Raw genomic sequence first — 17,223 nt, forward strand, 5'->3', positions numbered from 1 at the left:
TCTGCTTCTCAGTGTGTAAGAGGTTAAAATGACATTAAGAATTTAAAAATCAGACATGCTCTTATTTAATATATTTTCCTTCATGTATTATTTCATATTTTTTCACTTAAAAGGAGAGGTGTTGTTCTGTGCTAACTGGATCTTAAAAGCCTGTGCCTCAGAACTTCCGGATAAACAACAATGGAGAGACAGGCATTACATTTCCTAGTGACAGAGAAGCAGATCTAAAAATAACCACATCCTGACTAAAAATAAACTCTTGCAAATGCAATTTAAAAGTCTAACCACTTGGAAACCAAATTCAGGGCTTAATCTAACTGATGCGGTCTTAATTTAGGCCATAGTAGTTTCTTTTAATTTAGATTATAGTGACACCCTCAAAAATAACAAATAACAACGAAACAGAAATAAAATACAAAATATTTTCTCTCCTCTACCCTGAAGTGTGGCTGCATTTCCCTAAGAATGAGTATTTCTTTTCTTTCTTTTTATATTACGGGAAAAAAATTTTATAAGAACTCCAAGTTTAAAAAGTAGTAAGTGGTTAAAGGGCATCAAAAAAATCAGAACCAAGAAGGAAAATAATTTAACAAGTCCTCTGAATGAATGGTTCCTGGTAAAATACAAGTTATTTGGTTCTACCTATAAAGAACCTACTACAGCTGCTGCTGCTGCTATCACTGCTACTACCATTAAACAAAGTCCCTTTTTGGTTATTTGTAAAAAATCACAATTGGCTGAAATACCATAGTTTTCCCTCAAACTTCCCTTTTAAAATGTTTTGCAATTATCTGTAGATTATTATCTATAGATAAAAATATTGTGCTCCTAACTTAAGGATTTGGGAACTATTATTAGATATCATAGATTTACTGGCGGTAAAAGAAAAAAAATAGAACTCTTCTTAATTAATTTCTAAAACTGTAAAATCCATTTTGAAATGTTACCGGTATTTTTTCAACACAGAGGGCAATAGGCTGGAATCTAACACAGAGACCACAGGGAAAAGTTTAAGGTGATGCATTACATTATGAAGGACTGCTTCCCTTTAAATTCATCTAAAATCAGCAGTTTCTAGGAATTTGGTAAATTTAAAAAATCAAATGTAGAGTTTGAGTTAACAAATATTTAGAGGTTTTAGACTTTTCAAGATAAGGTTCCATTTTCTCGTTTTTTATTGAACAACTGGGTTACCAAACAACTACAAAATTAATTTTCTGGCTCACTGTGTTCGAGCTATTCTTTTTAAGTAAGGAAAGCCAGCTTTTTGAGTTCTGTCACTTCTCTGACAGTTTTATTTGTGGTAGAAGAGTGTATGAAATTCTCCAGCTACCAGGAAGTCAGTGACTATGCACAAATCTGCACAATGGTGTTTGCATTCCTACTCCAGGGGGTAGAAATACTGTGTATATTACTCTCCCCTTTTCAGCCTCCTAGAGATCATTAATCACTGGGACATGACATCCTCCCACTCAAGCTCCCAGCCCCCTCCTGATATGCAGATTCAAAAGCAGGGCCTATTTAGAGCTCCTTAATGCTCTGATTAAAGTCTTGTTAGTTGTGGGAGAAGGAAGGCAATCTGAAATTCAGTCCTGTATCAATCGCTGGGCTAAACATAATTTAATACCAGATGACACTGAGGAGCATGATAACAGTATAAGCAGACCTACAGCTGTTAGCAAACTTTCCTGGTCAAATGTATCTTCTGTATATTGGGAGCTCACATACCTTTTTTCACGGCTGGAAAATCTTATATGAATCTCAAGATTTCCAAAAGATTTTCAGAGGTAAATACCTAAGTTTACCCTAATATAACTCAGAGGTAAATACCTAAGTTTACCTTAATCTAACTCAGTTCAGTAATTATTAATTACTTATGCCAGGCATTTTTAGACAGGTACTATGAAGAAAACAGAGGTAAATCCCTCCCCTTCTGGAGCTTATTTTCTAGCATATAGAGATCAGTCAAAACAAAAAAGCTAATTGAGTAGAAGGTGATAAATGCTCTGAGAGTAAAATTCAAGAGGGTAAAGGGACATGTGTATGGTGGTTTAGCCACACAAACTTCTTGGCAGTTCTTCACACCTGCCACTGCTCCTGCCCTAGGGCCTTTGCTTCTGCGCTATTTCCTGGACCGCCCTATCCCCACACAGTCAAAGGGCTCACTCATTCCCTCACTTCCTTTAAGTCTTAGCTGAAATGATACCATCTAGGTGAGGTCTGCCCAGATTACCCTATTCAAAACTACAACTCATCAACTTAGTTGGTGAGCCTTGGAGAACAAAGATCATACTCTCTTTATCTTTGTTGCCTCTAGAGCTCAACATAGTGTCTAACACATAGTACGCAGTTTATAAATATAAACCAAAATAAAATGTTCCAATTTACAAACATTTATCAAAGTCTGTCATGTGTGAGACATTATGCTTATTTTTTAACATTTTGTATTTGTAATGTGTATCAAATCAACACACTGTACCCCTTAAATGTATATAATGTTATATGTCAATTATGACTCAGTAAAGCTAAGGAAAAGACATGCTTAGCACTGTAATGAGGTGTCATTAGGTGTTAAACTGTCCCCTTCAATATGTGAGATAAAATGAACTGGTCTAAACAAAGAACAACAAAAAAAAGCAAGGAAGCAAGTATTTTTTAAATACACACTGGCACTTTTGGATATAAAAAAAAAAAGAAATCTTTGTTGACGCCAATGAAAGAATTAGGCTGAGAAGCTGAAGGAAATTAAATCAGATCTGGTCCTTCTCTCTCCTTTCTTCTCTAGCATACAGGCCATCCCCATCTTCCCCCTTCTCTCCAAAATAAAACAAAACCACAACCACATCCACAAGCAACTCTTCTTTTTTTTTTTTGGCTAAGTGTTTAGCATAAGCTTACTGATTATGGACAAGAGGGCTGAAAATACTCTCAGGCAGATAGCAGAGACAGACAGAATTAGGATGTCCTTTAATGGAGCCACAAAGGTGGATCATACCAACAATTTACTTTTTACCATAAATATAGACAAAAGGAAATGAAATAGAACATATAGATTTTAGAAACTATATAAAATTCTGATTAGTGGTAATAAAGTTGATGTCAAGGTCAGTTGTCTTTGTCAGCTAACTCATTTTATCTCTATGTCCATGTCCTCCTGATTTCTCTAGGGGAAAAAAGAAAGGCACTGTCTTACAGAGACAACGTATCAGAAAAAGCTGCTGCTAAGCCATATTTTTACTCATTTGTCTCCTAGAGCACCTTAGCAGGCTCCTGACATGCCTGCCAAGCATCTGGCTTGATAAAGTCTTAGATTAACAGAAAAGAGATTTCACTACACAATCACAATATATACAAAGAAACAGCTTTCTAAACAAAATATCAAAATTGAAGAAACTTTAAAGAAGAGATTTGGAACGAAATATTGGATCTCAAAGCCAATATGCTCATTATAATAACAATAACAGAAGCAGCAGTGGCAGTAGGGTTGTGGTGCTGGCAGGAGCAGCTTCTCCCCTATTTTCTGGGAACTTACTCCATACCAGGGATGGATGGCTTTACTAATTTCTCTCATTTAATCACTGTTACAATCCTTTGAGTTTGATGACAATGCATAACCATCCACCACACTAGGTTTACTTATTTCATTACATTTTTCCTCTAAAAAAAAAAAGCAAAAACAAATTTACAAAATAAAGGTAAAAAATGGAACGAGATGTTGAAATATGAAACATTCTGATTATCTTTAAAATGATGCTTTTAACCACACACACACAGTTTTCAGAGCCACTACAACTGGGCAGAATTTAGTAGATATTACAATTCTAATAAGGTTCTTAAAATAACCCTTTGAGGCTGGTACAGTTTTTCTGAATTTAAATAGATTAGCTTAGAGTCACTACTGCTCTAATGATACTAATCACTTTAATTCTGATTAAAGGGACATGCAAGGCCAGTCCAGATAAACTGTCATGTCAGCAGCAACCTCAATCTCCCAGGAAAGCCTTTTAGAAATACATATAAATCTGTCTGTGGCTCTAGGGAAATTCCTTCTTATTTACAGTAGAGCTAACACATAATTTATCAGAGCAACTTATAAGATAAAAATAAATTTAAAGAAAAATATTTTTTTAATTTAAGAAAAATAAGTATTTAAAGCAAATATCATCAGAAAGTAAAATAAAGATCTCAGATTACTTAAAAAAAATCTTTTCTTTTTTAAAAAAAACCTCTACACAGTTTTGCTCTCTTTTGATGAATACTGGTGTACTGTTTTAAAATATTAAATTCACCCTTCAGAGAAATCCTTAGTAATGTTTTTGTGACTAGTGTAACAACTGCCATCAAAACATTTTCTTCTCATATCCTTGTATGAATGTCATTTAATTTGTGATATCAGATTTCTAAAATAAATAAATGTATACCTGGGCTTATAAACCCATTTTCTTTTAGCTTTAATATCTAGGTTTCCAGTGTTTCTTGTTACGAAAAAATTAGTGAGACAAAAATGTTTAATAAAATCTTTTTTAAAGGATTTGAGCTACTGCAGTTAATCTGATTATTTCTAAGGACACAGTTCTAGATAGTTAAAGGAACTTTTGATCTGCAGCTGCAGAAAAAAAGTATACTTTTTAATTGTGAAGAAAACAATTGTTTGAAGGCTTGCAGGGCAGAGTACATAAGGTAACCTACCAACAAACTTGAGTACAATATCAAATGATAAACTGCCAATCATAACTAAAATAATATGGATATGACTGAAAAATAACAAGGGTATGTTTTATTTTACACTCTGGTTGTATTTCTATACAGTTTTACTTAAGCTATATTTTGGATATACTATATGTACTGTATATACTGTAAATATAATGTATGTTTTGGATAATTTCTAAAGGTAATTTCTACTATTAGAAGAACCCAATTTTCAATTGTTTTTAAAGATTTAATGCCAAAGTTTACAAATTTGAATTTATTTGAATTGTTTAAAATGCCATTTGTGTTCTTACAGAATAAAGCACCATAGACAATCTCATGTTAAAGTCAGAGGTGTTGTTACTACTAATCTGACATAAAATAGAAAGTAAGAGAACTAGAAAAATGCATTAATACTTCTTCAGTTGTTCTCAGAGAATGATAACTTTTAACAGCAGTACATAATAGCTCTAGTAGGCAAGTCACAAAACTTGAACTATTTTTTTATATACTGATACTTGAGACTGTGACCCAATTCTTATAATAAGTTTCTAAAATTTAATTAACATTTCTTAAGATATACTTTTTGATAAACCCTCTTACAATGAAAATAGAATATTAGTTTAAGTGTAGTAATTAAAACCAGGATTCAACCCCAAGCTCTTTCACTTATATGCAATCTCAGAGAAACTGCTTGATTTTTCTATGACTCAGTTTCATCACATATTGAAAGGGAAAAATAGTACCTACCTCATGATTAAAAGAGGTTAGTAGTTATAAAGCACTCAACATAATGCTACACACAGTATTCAATAACTGTGAGTTATTATTATTGTTGTTCTGGGTTTTATTGTTGAATGCAACAAATGCCAAATTCTCTTCTCTTGCTGAGGGGCTCAATATAACAAAGTCAAAGGAAACAGAATGAGAATTTCTTATCAGGGCATAGTAATGATTTTCAACCAACTGGCTACCTGATTTACTATAATATTTCCACTTTCTTGTGTTTATAACAATTAAAATCAGATGCATAAAAACAATAAGAACTGATTATGTCTTTCACTGCGATATCAACAGAGGCTACCTACCTGTGTAGCTCTTCTGTTTTGTCTTCAGTTGGACCTACGATTAGTAAACAATGGCGAAGGACAGCTGCCATGACACGAAACTGATGAGACTCACTCTATGGCAAATAAAACAGAAGAAAATTGGAGATTGAAAAAAATGCCTTAACAAAGAGTCTGGTACATTACTACATTCCTGGGAGTCATCCTATGGCATATCAGACCCCCAAAACACTTATTCTCATGCGTACATAATAGACAACAGGATATTCCAGGAACAATTTCCAAGGTAACACTAAGTGAACAGTCATCTCATATGAACAGCTACAGCTACTGCCAGAAATGGCTGAAACCAGAAGTTGTTGGATCTGGCCTCTCCCTTATGACATGTCAGTCAAAGAGAAACATGATCAGATCCATATATTACCTACTCTGTTTTATCTGATGACAAGATTCAGTGCAACTAGGGATCTTTTCCATTTCCAGAAAGTCTAGATTCTTTTGTTGGATAGTATACTGTTCCAGTTTACAAGTCAGTATAAAATTCAAACACATATAATACTATCAGATATTTCAGAAGCAGGTTGTGTGTTCTCAGTAAAAATATCTTATCTCTTAAGTTTCAAAGATGATGGATTAAAATCTACTAATCTACTTGATTTTAATGAATCTTCTTAATCTCCTAGTTCCTCCCAATCTTGCTCCTAGGCTCTCCAAAGTGACAAGCAAGTGATGAAAAACAAGTAATCTGAGTTTAATCTCCTATTTTCCTAATGTTTACTCATCGTGGTATTTGGTGGCTGAGATGGTAAAGTGTCTGCCTACAATGCAGGAGACCCGGGTTCAATCCCTGGGTTGGGAAGATCTCCTGGCGAAGGAAATGGCAACCCACTCCAGTACTCTTGCCTGGAAAATCCCATGGATGAAGGAGCCTGGTAGTCTACTGTCCATGGGGTCGCAAAGAGTCGGACACAACTGAGCGACTTCACTTTCACTTTCAGTGGTATTAAAGACATGTAGACAGTCAGATAGCTCAGTTGGTAAACAATCTGCCTGAAATGCAGGAGACCTTGGTTTGATTCCTGGGTGAGGAAGATCCGCTAGAGAAGGAATAGGCTACCCACTCCAGTATTCGTGGGCTTCCCTTGTGGCTCAGCTGGTAAAGAATCTGCCCGCAATGCAGGAGACCTGGGTTCAATCCCTGGCTTGGGAAGATCCCCTGAAGAATGCAACGGCTACCCACTCCAGTATTCTGAGAATTCCATGGACTGTCTAGTCCATGGGGTTGCAAAGAGTCGGACACGACTGAGCAACTTTCACTTGTCAGAGGGAAGGCAAATAATAGGAAATAAGCTAAGCTCTGAATAATCATTTGGTTTGCGGCTGCTGCTGCTGCTAAGTCGCTTCAGTCATGTCCAACTCTGTGCGACCCCATAGATGGCAGCCCACGAGGCTCCCCCGTCCCTGGGATTCTCCAGGCAAGAACACTGGAGTGGGTTGCCATTTCCTTCTCCAATTCAGGAAAGTGAAAAGTGAAAGTGAAGTCGCTGAGTCTTGTCCGACTCTTAGCAACCCCATGGACTGCAGCCTACCAGGCTCCTTCGTCCATGGGATTTTCCAGGCAAGAGTACTGGAGTGGGGTGCAATCATTTGGTTTACCTCTTTATTTTTAGTGAGATCTTGGGCCACTACAATTTTTTAACCATCTGCATCAAGGTTGTACCTTTTTTATTCCAGATTTTTAGTAATTAAGAAGACATATGAAATTAGTGATAATTATCTATTATAATCAGATCCTGGATATGTTACATTTTAGGAAGTTTCTAATTACTTCAAAAGCTATTAAAAGCTTTAAAGTTTTGTTTGTATATATATATGTGTATATACATATATATATATAATTGATTCCAAGTCTATGTAAAGTGAAATATGGTCACATATTATACATATATGGACTGATGCTGAAGTTGAAGCTCCAGTACTTTGGCCACCTGATGTGAAGAGCCGACTTAATGGAAAAGACCCTGTTGCTGGGAATGATTGAAGGCAGAAGGAGAAGAGGGTGACAGAGGATGAGACAGTTGGGATGGCATCACTGATTCAATGGACATGAACTTGGGCAAACTCTGGGAGATGGTGAGGGATCGGGAAGCCTGGCGTGCTGCAGTCCATGGGGTTGTGAAGAGTTGGACATGACTTAATGACTGAACGACAACATCTTATATTCCTATATATAACTTAGCGCTTCTAGAAAGATGTCTTTTATAAAATCTAACAAACAACAGCACAATTTCATTACTCATAATGTAATATTTTGAATATCTCAATATTTCAAATATTTCATATTTCAATATTTTGAAACAACACTATCACGTGCTAATTTGGAAAAGATGAAGGTCTCAATGGCATGATAGAAAAAGCATTGCACTTAGAGTCAAGAGTATAGGTTGTGACTTTAGGCAAGTCATATAGCTTCTCTGAGCCAGTTTCCTCTATACAGCTCCACAAACATGAGACTGCTGGGGTTACAAAAGGATTAAAGAAGCTGACATACATGAAAATGCTTAGTACTTTCAATGAAACATTTGAGGGTGAGGGGGAAGGATGAGGCAGGAAGAAATCAAAAGGGATAGAGCTGAAATGAGTGATAAGGAAATTACTGTGTGTTGGGGAGGGGAGACCAGTGGAATGCTAGAGATGCTAAGGGTTTGGAATGAATGCTGTTCTACTTGCCATCCATCTTCAAATGCCTGAATCAAAATTCTCTAATATGCAAATTACTTTTACATACATCACATTACATGAAGCACACTGAAATGCACATGAAATTCGTCTATTACTTAACTCTTGGGCTTCCCTGGTGGCTCAGATGATAAAGAATCCGCCTGCAATGTGGGAGACCTGAGTTTGATCCCTAAGTTGGGAAGATACCCTGGAGGAGGGCATGGCAACCCACTCCAGTATACTAGCCTGGAGAATCCCCATGGACAGAGGAGCCTGGTGGGCTATAGTCCATGGGGTTGCAAAGAGTCGGACATGACTGAACAAAAAACCACAGCAGTTAACTCTTAAAAAGATCATATTTTCTTTGGTTTGGATAATTAACTAGGAATACACTTCCTTTAACACTAGATTTTTCTTTATTTTAAATATCACATCATTCTCTTCTCATGCTGATGTCAACAAGCCTCTTGCAAAACTCCATGCTGGTCTTTCCACTAGTCTTTTCACTTCTGCAACTGCAAGTGAAAATCCAACTTCTTTCCATCCCTTATCCTCCTGTCCCAGTCTTTGTGACACCAATTCCCAGGTTGTACCTTATGTCTGCATATCCTCTTTTACTGTAAATACACTAAATTCTATTTCTTTACTCAACTACTGAAGTCCCTAGAGTTTTTGCCATGGTTATCGCTGACTCCTTTTCATCCTCCAGGTCTCAGAGAAGCCCCTTCTTGGACCACCTTGTCTAAGTAGATTCCTTCTTTTATTATTCTCTTTCATTGTATCTTGTTATGATTTCTTTCAGGGAATCATAATCTGTAATTTCACATTTGTTTATATACTTACATAGGCATTGTTTTCTCCATTCATCTACTACCTTCACAAGTTTAGAAGGCATATGTTTAATAAATGTTCAATAATTTTAATGTAAATAAAACATTAAAAAGTGCTCAAATTCTAAGTGTACAGCTAGATAAACTTTCACAAAATGAGCACGTCCATACGACCAGCATGAAAACAAAGCAATGCCAGGACTGAGAACCTCAGAACTGCCCTCATGACCTCTTCAAATGATAGATTTCCAGCTCTTCAATTATAATTCTAACAAATAACATCATAGGTGAGTGATTTTTGTTGTCATGAATTTTACATGAAGGGAATCATAAAATAGAGACCCTTCTGCATCTGGTTGTGGGATTTTTCATCACTTGAGATTAGTGTTATCTGAAGTGCTGGTCTGCACTGTTTGCCACTGATCTGCAATGCCATGAGTACAGAAGGTACACTTGAACATTTAGAAACTTTTCAAGCAGTCTGACATTGTTGTGTAATACTGTATTACAAGAGTTCCATCCTGACATCTAGGGAAAACAATGTTTCCTCATAGCTAGGTTAGGAAGTCACTGCTGAATATGAGTATATTATAATTCACATATCCATCCTACTCTTGCTGGACGTGGACTATACTGAAGAGTGCTGCTATGAACATGTACACACTTTCTTACATGTCATTTGGTACGCTGGGTCATATACATAAGACACACTTTAGGAGGTTCCACAAAACAGTGTTTCAAAGTGTTTACACCAGCTTACACTTCTATCAGTGTGCTCTACAGCTGTGCCAACACTTGGTATTGTCAGCCTTTTAAATTTGCCATTCAGTGGATGTACAGAGGTTTTATTATGCATTTTCCCAATGACTGATAATGTTGAACACATTTTTTTCTTATATCTGTAAGTCATTTGTATAGCTCTTTTATGAGGTGCCTGTTCAAGTCTTTTGCATATTTTTCCATTGGGTTGATTGACACTCTGTAGAATTTCTTTAAAGCATTCTAGGTAGAGTACCTATTGCATATATGTATTACAAATATAATTTCCCATTTGGTAGCTTGTTTTTTTACCTTCTTCTCTTGATGAACTCATTTTAATGAAAGCCCATTTGTCAATTTTTCCTTTATGGCTTGATCTTTATTTTGTACTGTTTTAAAAATCTTTCGTATTTAAGAATTGTTTGATTTATTTAAAATAGAGTCATGAAGATAATCTTCTGCTTTCTTCCAAAAGCTTTTATTACTTTACCTTTTACATTTTAAAATCTCTTACCCATCACAAATTAATTTTTTCTGTATGGTATAAGGTAGAGATTTAAATTTATTTAGTTTTGGCTGTGGTGCATCTTTGCGGCTACATGCAGGCTTTCGCTAGTTACAATGAGCAGGGGCTGCTCTCTAGTTGTGGTGTGTGGGCTTCTCATTGCAGTGGCTTCTCTTGTTGCGAGCATGGCCTCTAGGCATACCACAGGCTGAATAGTTGTGGCTTGTTGGCTCCAGAGTGTGGGATCAGGAGTTGTGGCCCATGGCTTAGTTGCCCCGTGGCATGTGGAATCTTGCTAGACCAGGGATCAAACCTGTGTCCCCTGCACTGGCAAGCAGATTCTTAACCACTGGACTACCAGGGAAGTCCCTAAATTCATTTTTAATTGATTAAAAAACCTACCTTTTCCCACTGCACTTCAATGTTACCTGTATCATAACTCAGTTGACTATATATGTATACGCTTGTTTCTAGACTTTTTATTCTATTATTAGTCTATGGCTCAATAAATATTTGTTGAATAAGAGCTATCATTTAAGATGTCTTACTTAACAAAGGTTAGAGTGGACATGATTTCCTACTATCGGTTATTCTGCTGGGTGACCACATAAATAAACTCTTTGATCTTCATTGTCCTTCATTTGTCAAATGAGATTAATATTCCTCCTGTCTCATATAGATGCTTGAAGGATTAAATATAATTGCTCTTTACAAAACAGTATACAAACAACTTATAAACTGTCGTTTACTTCTTCAAGAGCTTAGATTTGACATCTTTAGGGCATCAATATTTTTTCCTCTGTAATCCTACTATCTCCAAAGATTGATAAGGGAAAAAAATCCCTAAGACAAAGAGAGGAGGAAGAAAGAGAAAAGCAAGCAAGCTTGTTGGGATAGCAGAAATCAAAATGAGATAACACTAAAAGAGAGGTAGAAACTCATGAAACTCTTTGGAATCTTTTTTTGGTGGGGGGACCTTTTTATATAGACTTTGCTTCCTATTTATAGGTTCCACTACTGTACCATTGCTTTTTCCTCCTATGCAATCTGTGGAATATTTTCATTTTTGTTTGGTAAAGGTATCAATATCTTCATACCTTTTCATTGAAAGCTTTAACTGATCTAATCAAGGCCTGAGAAAAAGTCTGAAAGGAGAATACTTCACACCAGTGGGTCCTAAACAGGCTATGTTATCCCAGGGTAGTTCTACTTAGTTCAAGAAGGTTTAGGAAACTGGTCCTATGAAAATTAAATTTCAATTCTACAAAAGTGAAACATAAATACACATGCACACACAAACGTACACATGTACTCTTACCTGGAAATATAGCTATACCCCGGGTAGTATTTCACCCTATGTTTTACCCAGGCTATTTTTCAGTTATCTGTCCTTCTAAATTAGCATTATGTTCAAAGATCTCTGTCTCCTTATAGGCAAAGATTAAGTATTCTACCTTCACATCTTTTACAGCTAACATGGTCCTGGGCATAAAGTAATAAATGTTTTTTTGAATTGACTTACAAAGGGAAATATAAATGCTATAAAATAGTGTGCTGTATCTTCAAAAAAGCTAGAATCTGCTCTCTAAACAATGTTATTAAATGTTTTAGGTTTCTAGAAAAATTTTTTAATAGTTTTGAAATTTTAATTTTCTTTCCTCCTTGTCATTTTGGGCTATTTCTCTTATATATTTCTGTTTATGCAGATTACACAAACTGCATCACATTTTATTTTTCATAAAACAAATACTCACTAAACATTTATTCTGTGCTACGTATATTGCTTAGCAAAAAGACTAAGACAGTGAGGTCAGATAGACCTCCAAAGATCTAGAATACATGGCATTTGTAGCATCTGTGTATTCTGAGGTAATTCTTTACTTTCAAACATACAGAAAGTGTAGAGAAGAACAGTAAATAATATGACAAAACAGTTACGTATCCATCTGTTCACATGTCTGATTTTCCTACTGTACTGTTAGTTCTCTGAGGGCAAAGATGCTTTATAATGCATATTGTGTACCTAATACAAAACTCTGCATATGTTGGGGACAAAATAAATGTTTGTTGAAAAAATGATTCAGTTAAAAGAGAGAAGCTTTATTTTTAATTAAATAATGTCATGTACTTTCTTCACATTCCTTCAAAGTCTCTAAAATAATTATGGAATCAAGCTCTTCTGTTACAATGTGACATTCCAATTGACTCCTAAAGATACTCACTCTCTTATCTCACTCAAACATCCTTTAATACTCAGATACTTGTACTACTTCTCTGTTTGTACTTGGTTGTCTGGCTCTAACATGTGTGCTTTTCCTTGTATTTTTTCATTATATTGCATAGATACCTAGGAAACACTGCAGAAGGGAACATATGTTAAAAGTAAGGGATCTCTAGAATAACATGCTTTCCTCGATGAGCCAAGAGATTTAGCAAAGTGTTAAAACAGGAAGAAGACAGGATCATTTCCATGAACTTTTCTAGAATTGACTTTGGGTCCTATAAAAGGAATCATTTGACCATTTGACCTTTTAAAATACACTACTATCAGGAAAGGGAGAGAAAGAGACAGGGAGGAAGGTAGGGAGACAGACAGACACCACATGTAGAAATAAGGCTAGCTACATTTCCTAATGAATGGAAAAGAATCTCCAAATTCTACTAATGGCATTGGCTTCCAGACAGGAATTTAACATTGAGGCATGAATCTAAAATGAACAAATTCCACTAATTTGCTAAACCTCAAGAAAAATTTAATTTTCTGTTTTTGTGAATTGTAAATGAACAGTCATAAAAAATACCTACTAGAACAGTTAAAACCAAAACCAAACATATTTTTTGTGACAACTGAGTTGTAAAATAGGTAAAGATTTTAAAAAGTGAAATGCCCAGGTTTTGAAAGGTATAAACTAGTCCTGTTCTTCTGAAGGTCAATATTTGGTAATACATATACATTTAAATACGTATGACACATACAAAAAACCCTAAAGTTTTGAAAAATCCTTTGGTGCAGGAATTTCAGGAATTTATCTACAAAGACTTTGTAAGAAAATTCACTGTATTACTATTTAAAATAGCAAACAATTGCAAAAAACCCAAATTCTTACACATAGGGCATTTGTTAAAGGTTGATGGATCCTTATGAAGGAATACTTTTAAGTATTTTTACACATATACTTATGAGTGTTCTTTCATAAGGGCTTCCCTGGTGGCTCAGCTGGTAAAGAATCCTCCTGCAATGCAGGAGACCTGGGTTCAATCCCTGGGTTGGGAACATCCCCTGGAGAAGGGAAAGGCTACCCACTTCAGTATTCTGGCCTGGAGAATTCCATGAACTGTATAGTCCACGGGGTCACAAAGAGTCGGACATGACTGAGCAACTTTCACTTTTGTTCTTTCATAAAGATTTATTATCTTTAACAAACATGAGAAGAAAGTGGTTATTAAAATTTATTTTTTTTGGATGCAGAACTCTATATCCCAAATGAAATCTAGTTACAGCCTAAATTTAAAGAAATAACAATAGCAACAGCAACAATCAAAGGTGCTTTTTTTAAAGAAAGGGTGGGAACCTGAAACACTGTCCACTCAACCTCAGAGGTCACTCCTAGGAACTTTATGGCTTCAAGGAACACATCATGTAATCTACTACTCTTCAAGAACATTTATTGTGGAAAAGAAAAAAAGCAAGATGATAAAATGACTGCATTTTTGTAAAAAAAAAAAAATATATATATATATATATATGTTTATATATTATACAACAAAGAATGGTTAGAAAGATATACAGCAAAATGCAAATAAGGCTTATCTCTGAGTGGTAGATTTACAGATAATTTGTACTTTCTTCTTGCTCATATGTTTTTTCCCTTAGATCTCTGCAGTATTATTTAGCAAGAATTCCCTTTCAGAATAAGGAAAATATTATTTTTAAATCTGTATTTTAAAGTTGGATTCTTCCATACAGTCAGCTTTCCATATCCCTTTATTTCAGTTGGTATTTTAAAGTGTTAACAATTCTTTAGATGATTGCTCACCTGGAGAAAGATGTCTTTAATCTGACAATCAAGTAGATATTAAAATTCAGGTAAATGAACTCTTCCTGACAAGAGGAAGAGTTTCTCTGCACCCTTACTATAGATTTTCTTTATGCCAAGTTGTCATGGGTAGCCTGCCAGGCTCCTCTGTTCATGGAATTCTCCAGGCAAGAATACTGGAATGGGTTGCCAGTAATACATCCTCCTCCAGAGGATCTTCCTGACCCAGCAATCAAACCTAGGTCTCCTGCATTACAGGCAGATTCTTTACTGTCTGAGCCACCAGGGAAGCCCAACTCAGTTTGGATGATCCCAATTTTGTTGGCCACATCCAGAGCATCACAGTCAAGTTGTAGACACCTCAATAAAAAGTACTCTATACTCTGATTTCTGTGTCTCTTCACATGCTATTCAATCTTGGAGAAAGGTTTCCTCCCCTCATTCTTTAGAAGGCCGAATCATTCTCAGTCTTCAGATCTCAGGAGAGACTTTCAGAGGTCTTCTCTAACTGTAGTAAATATTCTTCATCATTGTACTGTTTCTTTCCTAGCACTTAACACAATTCAAATTACATATTTGTTTACTAATTATCTGTCTCACCAATAGAACTGAAGTTTGAAGAGACTATCTGTACTCTTCACCAATATATTTCACAACGCCTGGGTAATACCTGGCAATTGTTCATAAATATTTGTTGACTGACTAAATGCTTGCTAAAATTTGAATTTAGAGACTTATGGAGACTCAAATGGTTTAAACTAACCTTTCCCACGCATGTGTGCATGAGTATGAAGTTGCTTCAGTTGTGTCCAACTCTTTGCAACCTATGGACTGTAGCCCACTAGTAGTCCAATTCTCCAGGCAAGAATACTAGAGTGGGTCTCCATGCCCTCCTCCAGGGGATCTTCCTGACCCAGGTATCAAATCTGGGTCTCTTAAGTCTCCTGAATTGGCAGGTGGGTTCTTCACCACTAGCGCCACCTGGGAAGCCCAACCTTTTCCATAGTCAAGACTCTGTTGTCAATACTGTTTACAACTTCTGATAACTTCAAAATAGCCCAGAGGCATATTAACTAGGTACATTTTACACAGGTTGTATCAAGAGATCCATGACTCACAGGGGTTTGTTGAGATGTCCACTTCAGGACTACTGATCCTTTATCATGTATCTTTTGAAAAATAAACATTCTATAATACAGAGTAAGCATTTGGCACTTCAACATTTTCGAAAGCCTCTTCCAGCCCTGCTATTAATTATAACTGAAGCACACTAATTAGGGCCAATTTCAGTATACTGTTATTTATTACACATCATTCCATACATATGCTGATGTGCAGCCGCTGAACTATAAATCCTTTCTGTCAGGAATCTGAAAGGGTCTGAGCTACTATTTTGGACACAATTTAAATAACAGGGGCTCCAACAATGGCAAACCAACAGTCTCAGAAAGGCTCTTGCAACTAAATGGAGAACTTAAAAACACCAAAGCAAACAGTGTAAGAAAAATAACCATAGAAGGTACCAAATAAGCATAGAGACATAACATTTTAAATACTTCCAAATATTTGGTTTCAAAGCACAAATGGAGCATGTGGGCTTTCTGCATCTTTTTCTGCCAAGTCCCAGGAAAAACTAACCATACTACAGTCATCTAAAACAGCTGTTAGGACTGATCTTCAAATATTTGGTTTCAAAATATAGACCTATTTGCACTTTAAAACTCAGATGCCTGCATACTGCTACTATAGCACCACACTGAGATAATCCTTTCAAAGTAAGGTGCTGGCAAAAACAGATCTTTATTCATGGTGAGAACTGCCTCAAATGGACACGGGAAAATGTTAACTTAAGTCCTAAAGTCAACTGTCAAAAAAGATAATTTGCTCTGGCACCAAAACACTTCTTTTCTTTCTTTTTTTAAGAAAGAGACTAAATTTTATGAGTTACTTAAGGTTAAAGAGAGAGGGTAAATGTGAAATGTTAAGATTGTAGAAGCAAGGGAAAAGGTTTGTCCTCTTCACTGAAAATTGTTGACTTTCTTAAACTAATCTTCTCATTTAGCATATTGTTCTTGTGGTACTCAAATATAAACTATCGAATCTGCCTCACTTTGGGTTGCTGGATGGTCCAAGCCACAGAAAAGGATCTTAGTCTAGAAATAAATCAAGTGGTTTAAAATAACCTTCCCATATTCTGGTGTAATTATACTGGTTTTCTAGGACTGTGTATCAGCATATATCCTAGCTGTATCCTACACTTCTGATAGAGTAACACATCAGGAGACTGGTATGACAGGTGATAAACACAGTGTCTTTTACTCTTCTGAGCAGACATCCATTCTGACTGACTGATTTCAACTGGCCTAAATATCTTAATGTTTCTTTAAAATAGCAGGCAATGAACATGCCTATACCTTTATGAATCACTGTTTTGTTTCCCATCAACTCTTATAATAATTTAAACCTTGTTTCTGAAAGAGGCTCTTAAAAAAAAAAAGACACATGATAGTACAACTCAGAAAAGGAACTATACTTGGCATCTTACAAAACAGCAGTCCATCTTCACCCTATTCTTCTGATAAGTGTCACACAGATGGAAAGAATAAGAGTTATAA

At 35.8% G+C, this 17,223-nt stretch overlaps 1 protein-coding gene across 5 annotated transcripts in view; it reads right to left on the reverse strand.

The window, feature by feature from the left end:
• Positions 1–17,223, reverse strand: part of RIC8B (RIC8 guanine nucleotide exchange factor B) — a 103,125-nt gene that overhangs the window by 49,534 nt on the left and 36,368 nt on the right. For all 5 annotated transcript variants that reach the window (XR_003511109.1, XR_003511108.1, XM_027541889.1 and 2 more), the window contains exon 4: positions 5,778–5,872. Coding sequence is in view for 3 of the 5 variants with exons in the window: in XM_027541889.1 (XP_027397690.1) it covers positions 5,778–5,872 (95 nt within the window). In the remaining 2 variants the exon portion in view is untranslated. The remainder of the gene's footprint in view (positions 1–5,777; positions 5,873–17,223) is intronic.

The sequence above is a fragment of the Bos indicus x Bos taurus genome, chromosome 5, assembly GCF_003369695.1.
Source record: "Bos indicus x Bos taurus breed Angus x Brahman F1 hybrid chromosome 5, Bos_hybrid_MaternalHap_v2.0, whole genome shotgun sequence".
Classification (NCBI taxonomy): domain Eukaryota; kingdom Metazoa; phylum Chordata; class Mammalia; order Artiodactyla; family Bovidae; genus Bos; species Bos indicus x Bos taurus.